Genomic DNA, 18,232 nt, shown 5'->3' with positions numbered 1-18,232 from the left:
GCTGCGGGATTGTGGGCAATCGTCTCCTGTTCTCCGTCTGAGTCGGCCTGCCTCACTCATATAGTCAACATCCGTACGAGTGTATACTATTTACTACAGCATTGTGAGCACATGTGTGTGCGCGCGTGTGTGTGTGCTGTGATGTGCGAGTCCCCGTCTTGCACCCTAAAACACCAAGCTGAGTCTCAGAACTTTAGCGACATCAGCTTTATTCAGCTTGAAACAGCAACAGTGCAGTTATTTATTGTAGCGGGATCTGATGCTCTCCTATACACAGACACAGGAGTCAGGCAGGGCCCTGCACATTTATAATGTTCCTTGTTCCTTGTATCACCCATCGACGGCAGGCGCTTATAGCATGTTCGCGATCTTTTCGGATTCGCTTTTACGGCGAACTGCTACAGCGCTGGGAGACTGCGATTGCTTTGGGACGTCTCTTCCACGTGTCGTCCCGTTGGGTGCAATCCCACAAGAGTTTAGAAACCCACTCACACCAGCCATGATTCCTTTCAAAGGTAAAGTGCAGGTTAATTTGTTTTATGTATTTTTACTTTATATTTTGTATTAATCATTTTTATATGAATAGTTTTGGGTTGTGGAACAAATCATCTGAGTTTCCATTATTTCTTATGGGGAAATTCACTTTGATATACGAATGCTTTGGACAACGAGCACGTTTCCGGAACGAATTATGCTCGCAAACTGAGGTTCCACTATATATATGTAAATTTAATGTTTGAATTTGTAAAATATATTTTGTAAATTATAATGTATATTATAATAGTTGTGATGCAATCTTATTGTTGATAATATATTCTTTTCTAATTGCAATTTTATTTATTTTTGATCACAATGTATTTGTACATAAGTTTACAAGGTTGGTCTGAACGGAATGGCACTGTGGTCATGTGATAAGGTTCATTGGTGGAGTAGAAATGCATATAGTGATACACTCAATGGATGCCGAGTCGAAGAAATGTGTTTGTTTTAAGAAGATAGATATGAGTGCAGTATCAGAGAGACTGTAATAAAGACTCCTGAATTTCTGGTTAGAAGGCACACATGGTATGTTTTAGTTTTGCTATCCCTACACCTGTGTAGCTCATTTACTGTTTAATTTACTAGCTTTATTTTATTTTAGTTTTTCACAGTGTTTGAGTGCTATAAAAAGAGAGAGAGAGAGCAAATAACTACTCTTCAAACATCAGTCGGAGCGTGGTCTCATCTGTACCAGGAGAAAACTTTCAGGAGCAGCTACACTCCCTCTGATGGGGTCAGTGCCTCACCAGCCATTAACCTCACCGCACGTCACAGACGTTGAATGGCTTTTCAATTCCTGAGATTCATGCACTTTTATCTGTAGTAGAGTGGGAGAATGGCTTTGGATTCTGGACAGTCCTGTTCATAGGCGCCATCTTTGGGTTTGTCAAGGAGTGGCTGCCTTCCCAATCCTAAAGTGCCCATCCAGTTTAGTAAAAATATCATAATGGTAAGAATGAATGGAAAAGTCCATACCGGATGCATTTGAGTCCTTATTTTGCTACAGCCTACCGAGGCTACAGTCAGACTGTGAAAGTGACTCATTTCCGATTTTGAACTCATAACCTATTTTTCTGTTTGACAGTTCAAATTAATTTTGCAAGTGGTTCAAATCTGATATGACTGTCTCTCAACTGGGCAAAATGAATACAAATTAATTCCTCAGATGTGACCTACTAGACAACCATGCCTACCAGTTATACATGCAGACTACAAATTATTAACAATGCAGCAGATCTGAGAATTTATCAGCTCACAATGGCAACTGTTCAAAGATACTTGCCGGGTCTCCCTGTAGAAAGCAATGGGCATGAGAGAGAAGCCAGTTGGCAAGGCTGCCTCAGAAAAATCTTAGCAATTCAACTGTATTGGCAGGCTTTATTTCATTTTTACATTTCACATTTCTCTGGAAAGATTGCATCTTTGTCACATGAGTGAAAAAGAAACGATTATTTCACAGCAATTTTAAATACGCATTTGAAAGGATAGCTTTCAATTTAGACTCCAAACATAACAGGTTTGATCACAGTGACGGTGACAACATAAATCATAATCTTACTATGCAGCTCTGTAAACACATAAGTTAAATTTAGTTCCCTGAAATAAAATGACTAGCCTAACAAAGTCACATAATTCAACGAAACTGAAGTTTAATGATTATTCTTAAATATTTACCCATAATTCCTGCTTACTTTATCCCAGTCAATGTACAGTATGCAAAAAGTGCAATAGCATCATGCAATCAATGGACAACCTCAGAGCTTTTCCTCGGTGAGAAACCAACTATGGAGAATTTTTTTAGTGTGGCAGGAGCAAATGTGAGAAGTGTAATCCGTCAAGTTAGAGGTACACAGTGGTGAACAATGGTGGATGATAATTGGCGGGTAGTCACCTTAGCGTTATGTTTGCTGTAAGATAAACAAGGCAAAAATGTTGAATTTGTTTTTAAGAAGAAAAAATGTTATTACGTGTAACTGAAACATGTAAATACCAAAACATCAACATAAATACAGTATAGAAGGTGTATCTAGTGCCCACTGCTGTACTGATGTAGATATTGTACATGTTCTTTGTGTGACATATCTTAAGACATTTACCAATGCACAGCCCGATGTTGCAATTGGGACACCAAGTGTGTTTCTTTGTGCACTTTTCTTATATTTTTTTTGTTTCTTGCCCATGAGGTGGCAGAACAAAAGTTCTTGACCCGTACGACTGACCTTGCCCTTTGTGTTCTGTGCTTATGCATTGTTGTCCACATGTAACCCCACAAAGTCTAGTTCGCTTGACTACTGTGATCGCTCTGTGCCGGGCCAACCGTACTGTGCTCTTGCCCGCTTGGAAGATGTGTGAGCGGTTCAGTGGGGTTCGGGAACAGTGTGATTGCTAAACAGAGATGACGTCAATAATGCAACAAGTCAGATAGTGCAATTCTCATTTCATTCGATACCACAGGTTTTTATCTCACCTTACAGATAAACATGCATTGTAGTCGGCTTAGAAAAGCTACAAATTCCTCCCTTAAGATCATTTGTTTTCGGTCATGATGAAAGCGAGCCCGGACCCAGAACGTTAAAGCACAGGGGGAGTAGGGAGGGGGCACAGTGCGGGACAAACGTGCCTAGTGTGCGTACACCCTAATTCAGCGTTTCAGGCCCGGTCTTAGGTGTTATGGGGCCCTAGGTGAAAGGGGGGTCCAGGAGCCCCCCTGGAAGCTCTGCGAAATGCGTGAAAATTAGACCAAGGAGACGTTTTCTTGTAACGTTATGAGGTCATCACCCTGCGTCCCTTTTTCGCCCGGAGTAGTTAGTTGCTACAATTTAGCCAGTTTGAACTGTTTCCACTGGGCACCACGTGGCGGTATGTAGCTAAGCCCAGCTTAGTTTTTTTGTATTTTTTCTTTTTTTAGTTTTTTTGTCCTTTTTTATTTTTTGGGATATTTGAAACTTTTGGAATGCATTGCGAGGGGAGGGGCGGGCCGGGGGCCTGGCTGCCGTCGATCCGGGGCCCCCCGGACGCCAGGGCCCTAGGCGGTCGCCTACTTCGCCTGTGCCTAAGGCCGGGCCTGAGCGTTTCTCAACCTTTAAGTATTTGTGACCCGAGTTTTCATAACAGTTTTAATCGTGTCCCCCTAATACCAATTTGTTCTTTTTTAATTAATGATATATCATAGATGCATATTTTATTATACCTACTTAACTTTTATCGACATTTATCTAACTCTATATTTATTTTTCTAGTATCAGAATGTAGTTTAAGTTAATTTGTTTTGGTTTCAATAGATGTATTTTTCATATTTTCGATTCTTGTTTTCTTTTTTTCACATCTTTGCGCCCGCCCCACAGTTTGAGAACCACTGCCCTAATTATCAGTTGAACTGTAATTATCCTAATGCATTACTATTATTTACTTGGAATGTTGCTCATTGAGTCTATGATGCTAATTAACTTGATTGTCAATCACTTAGAATAAAAGCAGCTATGTAATAAAGACGTAAACAAAAACAAGAAGAATATCAGAAATGCTCTTGAAAAGAGAATCAGGCGAGAAACTGTGAGAAGTGGGAGGACGAGCTAAAAGAACAATCTGACTGGTTAGGTTGGAGTCAGGGTTTTACCCCAGCTTTTATTTTTATTCTGTCATTTTGTGTTGTCTGTTTAGTATGTAGTAAATATAATTATGTTTTTAATTTTTCTGTTTGAATGTTTTGATGAATTTTGTTATGTTAACGAATTTTGTCAAGCAGCCAATTCTCATTATACACGTGGATTACTGAAAACTGAAAATGTCAATGCTGTAATGGTGAAAAATGGGGTTAGGTACTAATGGGATGCCGGCTCAGGTGGAGGACTGGCAGGGAAGAGTTGGGCAGATGTGCCAGCCCTCCACTCTCTCTCTCTCTCTCTCTCCCCGAGGCTCCATAATGATTCCTGCCTAAACCTTGTTATGACTTTTACTTCCTCTGTAGCCAAGCTTGGTTATCTTCTAGACCAGGGGTCTCCAATCACAGTCCTGGAGGGCCACAGTGGCTGCAGGTTTTTGCTCCAACCCAATTGTTTAATAAGAAGCACTAATTGCTCAAGTAACACTTCTGCTTCACTTTAGTTGTCTCGCTCATTAAGATTTTGAATGCTTCTTGCTTATTTTCATCTTAAACAGCTGTATTCATTCAGCGTTTAATGGATCCTAATTAGCAATAACCTGCGAATGACAAAAGAGACCAGCATTTCTCCATTTGACTTGTTACCATTTACGCCAGTGTGTATTTATCTTGCATTATTTGGTTTAATTAAATACTTGGAAGGAAAGTAAAGAGAAAAAAGTGAATGATTGAGAATTGCTCGTCCATTTTAGCCTTCAAATCATTTGGATGATATCCTTAGATAGGGGAAGAAAGTCTAGGATATGAGAATGACCTGACATAGCAGAGCTAAAGCACTAACAAGCCATGAAATTAAATTATTGGCAGAATTGCTTTCTAATTAAGCAACCGGGTTAGAACAAAAACCTGAAGCCACTGCGGCCCTTCAGGACTGTGATTGGAGACCCCTGTTCTAGACGCTTCTCCAGAGGCCTTGAGGACCTCACTAAACCATCAGCCTTAGCAACGGGCAGTGCATACACAGGGTAGGGACTTATTTAGTGGGAGCTTATGATCTGCACATACTGGGAATTCCTCGTTCATGGGGTACAATTGCAAACCCCTGTCCACATTACAGTTGAGGGTCAATGGCTTACTGACGTCTCTCCGCACCAGGTTGATCCATTCAGTTTATCACACATGCAGCACCGGACGTCTGAGGGCATCACAGACCTGTTTTTGCTCCATTTCACATTTCACTGCTGCACCTGGCCACGAACAGGCCTGAGTAAACGACGGGTGTCGCGAAGTGGGTTACACTTTTATAATAGCGGATAAGCAAATTCATGGGAATGAAATCCATGGAGGACTTACCGTATTTTTAAGTAATGTTTATTGTATTATGCGACTTGTGCCACATAGGTCAAACCTCAGGGGGCGATTGCAGATGTGAATGACTTGACTTGACTTGTGACTTGCTTAACAATTTTTAAAAGAGAGGCTTGACTTCGACTTGCTGGCTGATGAACTGTGACTCGATTTGGACTTCAGATAAAATGACTTGCAAAGTCTCGTGTCATGTCGTCACAGTTATAATTTTTCAAATTGCATTCCTTTAATTTACATTTATGTGCATTTCACGCTCCATGCCTGCATAGGTCATCAAGACTAATCCATGTGCTGAAGCAGGAATCAGCATCAAGTGCTATCAATTTTCGCCATTGTCAATTTGCTACAGATTACCCTGCAAAGAAACGAATGGCCGCCTGTAAGATCAGCAGGTCAGGTATGGACGATACTTTATAAAGATATTTACACCTTGCTAGAGAGTTGGCCACAAATGCAGTAACTGATGTGTCATTGTTCCAACTAATGTTCTGCTTCTGCCTGTCTCCTCGACTACCTGTCATGTCTGTGTTTTCGCAGACCCCATATAATGCTGCTTCTCTCTAACCTGATCACCCACGTTGATTGAAGTCATCCACTCCCCACACGGGGTGCGAGTGCAACACGCAGTCCTCTTGTTTGTCCCATCTCTGTGAACTGCCGATCCAAGTCAAGATCTGTAACAGTGCCAATCTGCACCAAAGGAGGCTACAGAGAGAGAGTCATAACTGATGGCCCATAAGTGTTGTCTCCTAAGTGCTGTGCATGGCTGTTGCAGCCCTCTTCCATAGCTCAGATTTTTCCAGAACTGCCATGATGTTATAGTATGTCACCTGAATTGAGAGCAGCACGTATCAGACAATGTTTAGATGGCTAAGATGTTTAGATGATTAAACTAAGTCAGGGGTGCCCAATACGTCGATCGCGATCGACTGGTAGATCGGAAAGGTAGTGCAGGTAGATCGCGTTGCATTCAAAAAATTTTTTTTAAATGTTAGTCTATCATATATCCTCCCTAATGGATTTGCCACTTGATTGACATACAGGGCGGCCAGTCTGAGATCTCTTTTCTTCTAACACACTGGTCATCCCGCACGCACGATCAAACGCGTGAGCTACTGCAAAACTCCGGCTACCTAAGTGATCTAGTTAGCCTTCCAATTTATATCGACTAAAGAAGGGATTTAAAAAAAAAAATTGTTCGTGGGAGGGTATGGGCTGGATGTGGAATTGGAAGAGGATTTGTTTTCTCACAATATCACAATCGAAGTGCGTTTGTCTGATCTGTCAATCTATCATTACTATTCCAAAGATGGAAAATGTGGAAAGGCACTTTCAAACTGTTCATAAAAACTACGAAACTGACTTCCTTCCGAAAAGCGATCTGAGAAAGAGAAAGGAGAGGGAACTAAAATCGCAGTTAAATTGGGCAGCCATCATTTTTCACTTGGCTGAATTCAAAAGCAAAGGCAGACACACCGAAGCATCGTTCTGGGTGAGTCACTCGATCATTACGCATAAGAAGTCCTTCCAAGATGGAGAGATGATAAAAGAGGCCTTCATTGAGACAGATGGCTAGGGAGAAATTCCTGCTGAGATTTCGAGACCCCTGGCCGGAGAAAAAAGAGTTTCTCCTTGTCATTAAACATGCAGAATACAAGCAACTTAATAACGATCAATGGCCGCTAGACTTGGCATTTTTTTTCCAATCTGACCAACATGTTGAATGAGCTTAATTTACAGCTGCAAGGAAAAGACAAAACCGTGGTCAGTATGATTAGCTCAGTTAATGCTTTCAAACGAAAAATGCAACATCTGTCCTCAAAGCTGCAGAGCCTTGATTTGGGAAACATCCAAAACCTCGTGTCAGAGCTGGAGACCCAATGGAAGGCGTGTGCGCAACTTGACAGCATACGCTACATAGAGCAGATTGAAAATTTTAAGTCAGACTTTGACAGACGGTTTCAAGACTCAGCTTTACTTGAGCCAATCGCTACATTTAAGTGCTGTCCATTTAGGGAAGATGTTGAGGGGGATTCACCCGCATCAAAAATTGCAACACTGTTTCACCTAAAACTTCTCTACAGTGGAGGGTGAGATTTTGACACTACAGGATGACATTCAGCTGAAGTATGGGGCTCATGGACAGTTTTGGAACTTACTCGCAGAGGAAAAGTACCCAAACATGAGGAAATGTGCTACCTCCTTGACTGCATTATTCGGCTCTACTTATTTTTTTATGCGAGTCAGCCTTTTCCCCACATGAAGATTATTAAATCCAAATACAAGGGCAATCCCAAAAGTAAGGTCTCCAAAGCGGTGGGGACGTAGAGAAACTGTTCGTATCGCTGTTGGCCACACTGTTGTGATTGGTGCTTCCTCCACTCCCAAACAAGCATGTGCGGCTTCGCTGGGATGCTCAATCTTGGCTTGGCAGCCCTTGAAAATGGAGCTCCCGTTGAACGCTACCGCCAAGTGCGAAGTTCACGCAGGAGACCGTCAATTTCCAACGAGACAGTTGCAAAGGTTGAGGAAAACATGCGTAAAGATCGGCAGTTGGAACTTCATCACCCATCCACCCTATAGTCCGGACTTGGCACCCAGTGACAACCACCTGTTCCCTAAGTTGAAAGAATATTTGTCCGGAAGGCGATTCTGCTCTGATGAAGAGGTGAAAGATGAGGTTCAATGCTTCCTGAAGGACATGGCGGCGAGCTGGTATGACATGGGCATTCTAAAACTACCACAGCGTCTACAAAAATGCATTGACCGAAGTGGCGATTATGTAGAAAAATAAATAAGTCTTTAACCTTTAAAATGATGTAAACATTATAGAAAATAAACGGTTGTTTGTATTTCTAAAAAAATAGGAGACCTCACTTTTGGGACTGCCCTCGTACTTTAGTGACCATAAATGTAATGAATTGTTATTGTGCCATAAGGGTTATTCAGTTATGCAAGATAAGACAACATATATTTTATGTCTAAAGTATACACAGTTTATATATATAATATATATATATAGCATTTTTAATGAAGGTAGATAATTTCAACCTGGTCATTTTAAAAGTAGCTCGCAAGACAAAAAAGTGTGGGCACCCCTGAACTAAGTGATATCAGAGTTTAAGTTGTTTTAACTTGTGAACACTAGGGGGCGCCCAACTCCAAACACATATGCAGACACACAGTCAAGAGCTTCAATAAAGTGATGTTTATTTGACCAAAATACCTTATACAGATTACGATCCTCAGAAGCGCAGATTTCTCTTCACCACAGATCCCCTGTCTCTCCTCAAGGCAAGTGTTGTCCACTTTGTCACAGTTCAGCTCCTCTGGCTGAGGATGGGTGTCTTCTTTTATGCCAGAACAGGAAGTTCTTCCGATGTCAAATGATTACAGCCTGGAAGCACTTCTGTGTCAGGTGGAACCTCTTTGCAGGTGTGTGCCTTTTTTACAGACACAACCAAGACTACATTTCCCAAGGTGCCCTGTGGGAGCATGAATGGGAGCTCCACCCGAGAGATGCTGCCACCTAGTGTAATGGGGGTTTAAATAGCCTTCAGGGACGGTCCTGTCCTGTTCCTGCATTTCTTCCCGGCCAAGAAAGGTACTGCAGATAACTCAGTTGGGAACTGCACACATCTATAAAGGCAAGATGGGAGACTGAGTTCCTTATAGTTTACTGAACGCACTTTGGTGGAGTGTTGGATCTTCTCCATGAGTATTGCTTTGTTTCTTTTTATTTATTAGTTTCATTGGCTCATTTGCCTTCATTAAGGATTTTGTTTTGGAACTTGTTTGCTATTGGGTTGCCATGTTGTTTTTTTTTTGCTCTTTTGAGCATTTTACTAATTGTTATGGTAGAAAAACAATAATAAATTGTGAGAACGATTAACAATTTGCGCACACATTTTAATTAAAATGCTCCTTCAGTTTTTTTGAGTTGGGTAAATCTCTGCTGCCTAAATCAATGGTGAAACTTTAACTCTGAACACGTTTCCAGAGCTGCATAGACAGTAAAGCTACTGTTGGGACGCCCCTTCTGTATATGGTCCGGGGGAACACGGGCTGCACAATACCTCCCCTGGGTCACTGGATGGCAGCCCCCCTGGATTGCAGTGGTGCCTCGGACTCCTGCAGGGCTTCATGGAAGTTGGAGTTGGTTACAGCCCTGTTGGTATCCAAGAGTACCACCAGGGAGTGCTGCAACAACTGCTGAGCCCTCTTGGGCGGGTTTTCTTCCACACCCAGAAGTGCTGCCGGAAGTAGGTCAATGAGCACCTGGAGCACTTCTGGGGGTGTTATAGAAGGAGCCAGCAGTCGTCACTCTGAGAGCCAGAGTCGGGAGGAGGGAGACGAAGCTTGTCGGGATGAGTGAAGGAGGAAAAGAAGAGGAGTTTATTTGTGTTTGTGCTTTGTGCTTTTGGGACTGTGTTGTGCCTACGGGACACGGGGAAGACGTGGCCCACAGGCGAAGAAAATAAAACTTTTCTTTGATTTTATACGTGTGCTTCCCGTGTGTGTCTGTGCCGGGTTGGGTGGCTAGTATGCCCTGACTGGTTCTGTCACACTGTCTAAATTCATAATGAACTTTGAATTTCATTAATTATTTTAGTCAGCAGTTGAGAGTATCTAAATCCAACTAAAAACATACTACGGAGAGAGGCTGCCCACTAGATGAACCAAACTAAAGTGGCTATGGACAATGTATGTTAGTATCTTCATCAGAATTTGGCAAAAATTAAACACATTTTTTTGGTTTCCTTTTCAGGTAAATTTAGAGCTTATTCGTTTTAAAAAAAGACCAGTTGGAAGAATGCGGCTACTGGCATGACACCTTTTCAGAGAGATCACACACATTCAGGTAAGAACCTCAAGGTTTATTGCATTTGAAGCTGCCCTCTCAGTCTTGAATTGGTTTCTCTTGAACTTCACTTGGTAAACTGGTATCTGCAGAAAAAACATGAGACCTGAGGTACTGCTCATGGACTAATCAGATGAATGACGTCATGTACGAAATTAAATTTAACATCATTATGATATGTACTCTCTTGATTAAGTGAAAATGGATATTTCATTCCCCTACCGCCACCTTATCCTCATCCTTCTTGCCACCTTGTAGCAGACTAAAAAACTCAGCTAAAATTCACACCGCTTTCTACAGTGATTTATTTTTTTGGTGGGATTCCAGGAACACACCCAGCCTTGGCCCGACTCACACACACTCCCTCACACAGACAAAAAGCAGACGGAAATAAAACAGAAATTGAAGAATGTATTAAACAATCATTAACGAAATATAACTACACCAACTATAATGATCCCACCCCAGTTCCCTTTACGGCGTTTATACAATAAACACAAATTCAACAATAACAAACAACTAACAAAAACCACACACAATGAAGTCCATGAAAAACAGCAATTGATGTAATGAAATGATGGAGATGGATACTCCAGAGATCAACTCTCAGTATGTGAATCTAAAGACAGTCCTACTGGTATGTCCTGATGAGATAATGACGTGTGATGGGATCAGGAGCGGCTCCTTTCTTCGCAGGTCGACAACAAATCCTAAGACAGTCCTCATGTTGCAGGAAGACACCATACAGTCCATACACCCAAATAGGAGACGATCGAGGACAAAACAAGAATCCACAGGTAGTAAATGAAAAGGCAAACAGACAAGTAACTCTAGACAGGAAACAACAAAAGACTTCCACCTTCTTTGTATAACTGACCTCCTTTTAAATCTCGCGCTGGCCTCCTTGTCCCTAGCAGTCACTACACCCTCAGCAGAAGACCAATCAGAGCCACTGCAGGGACTGCTGGGAGTTGAAGTTTTCAATCCCCAGTAGCGCTTCTACAACCTCTTCATCTAAATGACATTGGATTCAGAAAGTAATTAGATCCCTTCACATTCCTTGCACTTTATTATGTTTTAGATTTCATTTTTAAATGGATAAGTTTGCTGTTTCTTCCCATCAGGCTACACTCAATAGCTTATAATGTCAAAGCAAAATGCTTTCAGAAAGACTTGCAAATTTATTAAAAATCAGAAACAAATTGGAAAAACTTCAACATTGTACATCGATTGAATAGTGATACTGCACTCTGTGCATAGATTGGTGAGGATACAGTAAACAGAAATCTTGGGTAGATGTTTAAAGATAGTCATTATACCTTGATTAAATTGATTTTTTTTTATTATATTAAGCTAGTCATTTTAATTCGGGGAACTAAATTTCATTTATAGGTTTACAGAGTTGCATAGTAAGATTATGATTATACTGTCACCACCACAGTAAGATGGTGTTTGGCTGTCAGGAGAGATAGAAAGCTACCCTTTCAAGTACTTCTTTATACTTGCATTGCTGTTAAATGGTTTCTTTTTGTACTTGTGTGACAAATGGTTCGACTTTTTCAGAGAAATATGAAATGCAATATAACAAAGTTGCTGCGCGTTTTCTTAAATGTCCATATTTCTCCTAGAGAGTCTTGCAGAGTCGCTCCTTGCTTGTGTCCACAAGTTATTCTCTGTGCAGGTCTGGCAGTGATGATTCCACTCAAATCGTCGTGCATTGACCAATTGGCAGACGTCCTGCACAGGAAATAATTTGCAGTCTATATGTAGCTGGGATTCCTGGTTGTCTATTATGTTGCATCTGTCTGATTTAATTTGTATTCATTTTTCTGATTCAGGATCTGCAAAGTTATATTGAATTTGAATTTATTGCAAAATTTGTTTGAACAGTCAAATGGAAAAATACGATATGAGACAAAAATTGGAATGTACCCTTAGTAGCCTGTTGCAGTGGGCATGCATTTTTCAATTACTGTATATACTCGCTTTTAAGTTCTCCCATGGATAAGTCGGGACTTGATTTTATTGTATAATTTCTGGTATTTTATAATGTCGGTCATATAAATCGAATGCGGAAAACTCATGCTATTGGTCCAATAGATTATGATATACTGAGAGAGTAACCACGGCGCACACGGCCTTTTGTTTCTATGTGGGTGCAGCAATGCGCTGTATCAGCGTGTCCTCCTAACCCCTGTCACTCTCTATTGTGCCTACGTGACCACACGGTGATACCCAAACTATTCCGAAGCAACATTTGCACTGATTTGTGTTGTTTGTATCTCACACCCTCATACACCTTTATCGTAAGAGCATCCCTTATCTACGATGGAGCGTTCGATCAGAAGAAAATATAAAGCTGGTTTTAAATTAAATGTTGTTGAAGTGGAGAAAGAAATTGGTAACTGCGCTGCTGCAACAAAATTCGATTCGTCTGAGAAACTGATGCGAAATTGGAAGAGCCAAGAAGATGTAAAAAAACCCAAAAATTTAAGTGTCACATTTTTGAACAGGCATATAAGTCGGGGTCTGATTTTATGATTGATTTTTTGGGTTTCAAGACCCGACTCATATTTGAGTATATACGGTAATGTTTACCATTGTGACATCTCTCTAGCATCGCTCCAAGATTAGGATTAGAGGAGCAGCTGCTCATATGCCCCATACGGAGATGGCACTGACACTCTCAAAAGTAACGTGAGCTTTATTTGTATTGTAATCCTACACTGTCCAATGTTGATATCCTGTACCCCTGCTAAATCTGTCGTGGTGCCAACCTTACTTTGTGGTCGTTTATGTACTACAGTTTTGCCAGCCTCCTGTAGATGGAGCTGGAATGTCAAAATACTCCTGTTTACAGCCTATTTCTATTTTATTAATGAACTTAATGGTAATTTGATTTAAATTTGGTTGCTTTTCCGCATGATTTCAGATAATAAGGTTTTCAAATAACGCAGTATATCCTGATCTCTGATTGAGGGTAAGTAGGCACACTGAGCCTTGAAACAACATCTCTTTCCGCTTTAGTGTACAGGTTTACTTCGATCTCCTTCATTTCTCATTGTATTGATTGATAAGTCCTTCATATTTTTTCTGACTATTGCTCCAGATTTTCATAAAAGACTTAGAATCAAATGGAAGCTACAGAATGATAGGATTCAGTGGACTTTTATTGCTGGAACTGGTATGATGTTCCCCAGTGATACCATATAAACCCCTGAGCAATTCAGCACCGTGACATTCAGCGTATGGTTGTTCAACATCCAATTTCTTTTCGACATTAGTATTCTGAAAACTTAGCTGGCTGCGTGTAGAGAAGCAGCAATGAAGCGAGCGCTGATGGCTGGTGGCTATCATTAAAACATTTGATTTCTGTGCCTTTTGGTGGCCTGCAGTGCATCAATTAATAATCTGAGCAGCCGGAGGAGCCTTATTTAGTGTGAGGTTTGGCTTTTGGTTGTGCTGAGGGCATCACGGAGAAGGCGCCTGAGTGGAATGTGTAGGGAGACCCAAGACAAATTAGCACTTAAGGTGACGGCTGTACTGCATGTCAGGCCATGTGTGTGACGCTTACAATAAAATGTGAAATTCCAGTTTTGCTTCATCCATGTGTATTTATCGAGTTACAGAGTCCATTTTAGACAGTTTTACTAACCTTATCCTGTAGGTTCCCAGCAGTATTTTCCAAAAATGGCGTCAAAATAATGTTTTTGGCTTGATGTTTATTGGTTTTGTTTGGTTTAGATTTTGCCTTTTATGACCTATTATTATCCCTTGTGACAACCAGGGGTGTTGCAGCACCCCAAACACCCAACACAACAACACTTTTAGTGCATAACAAAGGGTTTTAACCATGTGAAACTCCTTCTCACGTAAATGTTTCCCACACCACAAATTATACTCTGTTACTCTGCACTCCTTCCATCTTTATTCTTCACTCCTCCACACCTCCAGGCAAGCGTTGTCTTCTTCCTCCCGACTTTGGCTCACAATACTGAAGCTGACTGCTCCTTTTATGTAAAACCCAGGAGTACTTCTGGTGTCCTGAAAGTGTGGCTTGGGAGTTCTTCCGGGTGACGTAGTAGGACTCAATTATCCCTCTCAGTACCCCCTGGAGATCCCCACGCAACCCAATAGGGGTGACCCCCAGAACTACAAGTCCCATGATGCCCTGTGGGTATCTACAAGGGTACTGTAACCCAAGGAGGCTGGCATCTAGCATGTGGGGAAAGGCAATGACCTGAGTACACTGCCTTCCCCTGTCCTTCCATCGTACTGTTGCCCCGGTTGGGTAAGGATCCTGGTAATCCTCCGGCGGAGGCACCAGCCCATGCCCACCATCTCTCAGACCCTGTTGAATAAATAAATCTTTAATTTTAAAGAAATGTTATTTCTGTTGTCTTGGGAACAGAACTTTTAAAGCCTTATCTCCATGTCATGTGAGTTTGGGGTTTGGCTACCTTAGGTGAGGTCTGCCCTTTTTGTTGGCGGCAAGATTTGAAGCCTGCCTACACTGACACTAAAGAGTTTAGAGCCACCGAGCATCCTAACATGCATGATCTGTGTACCTCACTTGTCTCGCAGATCCCTGAGAAAGCTCATGGGGACACAGAAAGGCAAGCAGTGGGCCGCTGAGCCATCCCTCTGTACCGCTTGGTTATTTTTCTAAATGAGTGGGAGGCTCGGTTTTATCAGATGTTGATACCTTGGGCGAATATTTTCTAACCAGACTGCTGCCTGCTCCACTTTTGCTTTAACAAAATGCTTTTAGGCCATCTGAGGAGAACAAATCCCACTGTCAATACGCTAGGCACTATTTCTTCAAATTTAAATTTATTTCTGAAGGGTTTCACAGCATTTCAGAACAAAGTACAATAGATAAAGATACTAGTTGAGACTCTGTCGATGAAAAGTGGGTTTTCAAAAGGAAATGATTGATTAAAACAGTATAATAAAAGAATGTATGAGCAGAAGAATTTTGTTTTATGGCTCAAGAACATTCAGTACGCCAAGTCCATTTACTGAACTAATATACATGAGACGAAAAGCTGGAACTTAAACACAATGGAGCACTCCACCCAAAAGTCTTTTCTTTTTTTATCTGTTATTTACCCACTTTTGTTATATTTCAGTCAGGGCCCCTTCTCTGGCTTAAGTGGGTTGCTTCATGTCATTTTTCAAACTCACTTAATCCAGACCAGGGTCACGGGTTGGGGTTGGAGCCTATCTGTGATGAGTGGTCTGTGGCGTAGAGCCGATTTTAAATAAATAATCAGCTCCGGAGAGCATGGGGGATGAGAATGGGGGCATGACGGCACCCCTCTGTGGTTAATTGCGATGCTTGGCTGATCGCACACTCACTGGTCAGTCAGGTGCCGCATTCACCTTGGAGTGGGCCCCATCAGTCCAATATAAGTGGGGCCTGCATAGCAGGAAAAGAGGGAAAAAGGTTAGAATGGGAGAAGGAACATATGAGAGGCAGGACTGAGAGAACCCATACTAGAGGAATGGAGGCATGTGTTCGGGTGCGAGCCTCCGGGTGAGGAGCTTGGGGCTGAAGATGGGTGCTCCTACTGAACAACGAAAGGGAATAGTAGTTACCCCATATGCAGTGTCTCCCATGGGCGGCGAGGATGTGTGTGCAGCTCGGTGTGGTGACCCAGGGATGCCGACAGACTGGCATTGGGGACCCGAGCCAGGTATTGACGGATATTACGAGGTCTACACCTGGCTTGAATGAGGACCCTTGCCCATGACATGAGGAGGGTGCCCTAGATCAATGATGAAACTCCTCATTCTGAGTACTTCATCACTACAGAGGTGGTGGAGTCTGAGGAGTTCTGAAAGAGGTTGGGAGTTTTTAGTATGCCAGGGATGGAAGGAGGCATAGAGAAGGTAACTGTGTGAGTCAGTTGGCCTGTAATAGGCAGAGGTTTTAAGTCCTAGATCGCTGACAGAAAGACATGCCTCTAAAAATGGTGGAGTTGGGGGGGAATGTTGACTGTAAACCTGAGATATGGATGGGAACTATTAAAATCATTAATGAATTTCTGTACAGTACAGATAAAGCCTAAGTAGGAAGAAGTGATGTGCTCCTTCACCCAGCCGACAAAGGTGTTGGCATAGCAAAGTCCCATCCTAACACCCAATGCAGCTCCACTGACATGGGGCCTCATGTATAAACGGTGCGTATGCACAGAAATGTTGCGTACTCCCGTTTCCACGCTCAAATCACGATGTATAAAACCTAAACTTGTCGTAAAGCCACGCACATTTCCACGGTAACTCATACGTTGGCGTACGCAATTTCTCCGATCGGTTTTGCAGACTGGCGGCACCCAGCGTCAAAGCAGTGCTACTGTTCCTGTGTGATCACCTTTCTTTCTTAGATCCACATTCCTGACGCTGCTTTATAAATACACTGAAACGAACTGCATATTGTTTATTTGTGTAATGCATCTGATTGTAATTAACCTGCAGCAATATAATGGTCCAGGGAATAGCCATAGTATTCCAAATACCATAACTGCTTTAGCTTTGTAACTCTCACTGCATCTTCTTCTTCTTTCAGCTGCTCCCGTTAAGGGTTGCCACAGCAGATCCTCTTTTTCCATATTACTCTCGCTGCACCACTCGGAGTATTTATATAACTGTATCTGAGTGGGGAATCACAGCAGCAGCTGATCGGAAAGAGAAATATCGGTATACAGCATGAAGCAGACGCTGCCTGAGCCACGGCAAAACGCTTTATAGAGACTTCCCAGTACGGACTTTGCGGTTTAGAAAAGGTTTCATCCCAAGAACTCTAAACGCACTCAATCAGTCCATCAAGTGCTCCTTGTAGAACTATTTACTTATAAGTACAATCACCTCACTGTAAACTTGCACTACAGTTATAATATTGCACAACCTGCGCCACTTTATAAAGCGTATATTTACATATGATGACGGTATTAATTTTTAAGATGAAATGCAGCAAAATATGTTGATTATATTATACTGCTAAAACTTTAACTTCATTTAAATAATCTGTATTGTTAATAATTAAACATGTGAGGACACGGTGCCGCAGCGCTACCTAGTTCAGGGATTGTTCCTGCATTGCGTTGTATTCTTGCGCTGACGCGACACTGGAAAGATAGACGGATAGAATAATTAAACATGTACTACGAAGATATTTCAATGTTCCTTAAAAGTTTTGAAGAATCGGCGTTCTAAGCTTACAGATGGCTTAACGTCTATTACAGAGCTGATTGTGTGGCGATTGGGTATTTGGAGAAAGAAAAGTAAGGACAGGAATTGGAGGTTAGTACCTTTGAAAGAGACAGTACTTCTGTAATAAATTATTTCATCGAAGGTCACACATGGCGCAGCAAGACTCTTGCGTGAGATATGAACAATCACTGCGCCACCGTGTTCCCATGTTTAATAACATGCTTTCATTCCTATCACGTATACATCTCAGTATTTTAATTATTCAGAGAGCTGTAATATCACGAATGTAATGGATTCTGTGTCCTGTCGGAGAAAGAGAAAGAACGGAAGCACGTAGTGATTCACACACATAGAGCACATAGAAGATCAAATACAGGAACAAAGCATTTAACGTGCTACTTGAGAAACTAGTAAAATAAACGATTTTAAGATGAAGTTTATGATGTTCTACTTTAATGGCAAAATAAACTACGTGATTAAAGTGGAAATTTCGAGATTAAAGTTGACATTTCGTGCTTTTTTCCCCACTGTGTGCCTATTTGTTTTGTCTTTACTCTAATAAGCTTTCATATGACACTCAGACGGTGGGCTACGACTCGCCTTTTCACGCCGACTTTGATATGTGATTTCTTTTTTATTTCGGGCAC

General features: G+C 41.7%; 1 protein-coding gene across 3 annotated transcripts in view; it reads left to right on the top strand.

Moving 5' to 3' along the window:
- atp8b4 (ATPase phospholipid transporting 8B4) overlaps nt 1-18,232 on the top strand; it is a 258,238-nt gene that overhangs the window by 27,050 nt on the left and 212,956 nt on the right. For all 3 annotated transcript variants that reach the window (XM_051920877.1, XM_051920878.1, XM_028822519.2), the window contains exon 2: nt 10,278-10,370. In XM_051920877.1, the coding sequence (XP_051776837.1) occupies nt 10,337-10,370 (34 nt within the window). In that variant the 5' untranslated portion in view covers nt 10,278-10,336. The remainder of the gene's footprint in view (nt 1-10,277; nt 10,371-18,232) is intronic.

Source organism: Erpetoichthys calabaricus, chromosome 17 (assembly GCF_900747795.2).
Source record: "Erpetoichthys calabaricus chromosome 17, fErpCal1.3, whole genome shotgun sequence".
Taxonomy (NCBI): domain Eukaryota; kingdom Metazoa; phylum Chordata; class Cladistia; order Polypteriformes; family Polypteridae; genus Erpetoichthys; species Erpetoichthys calabaricus.
This window is presented reverse-complemented; position numbering and strand designations above follow the sequence as displayed.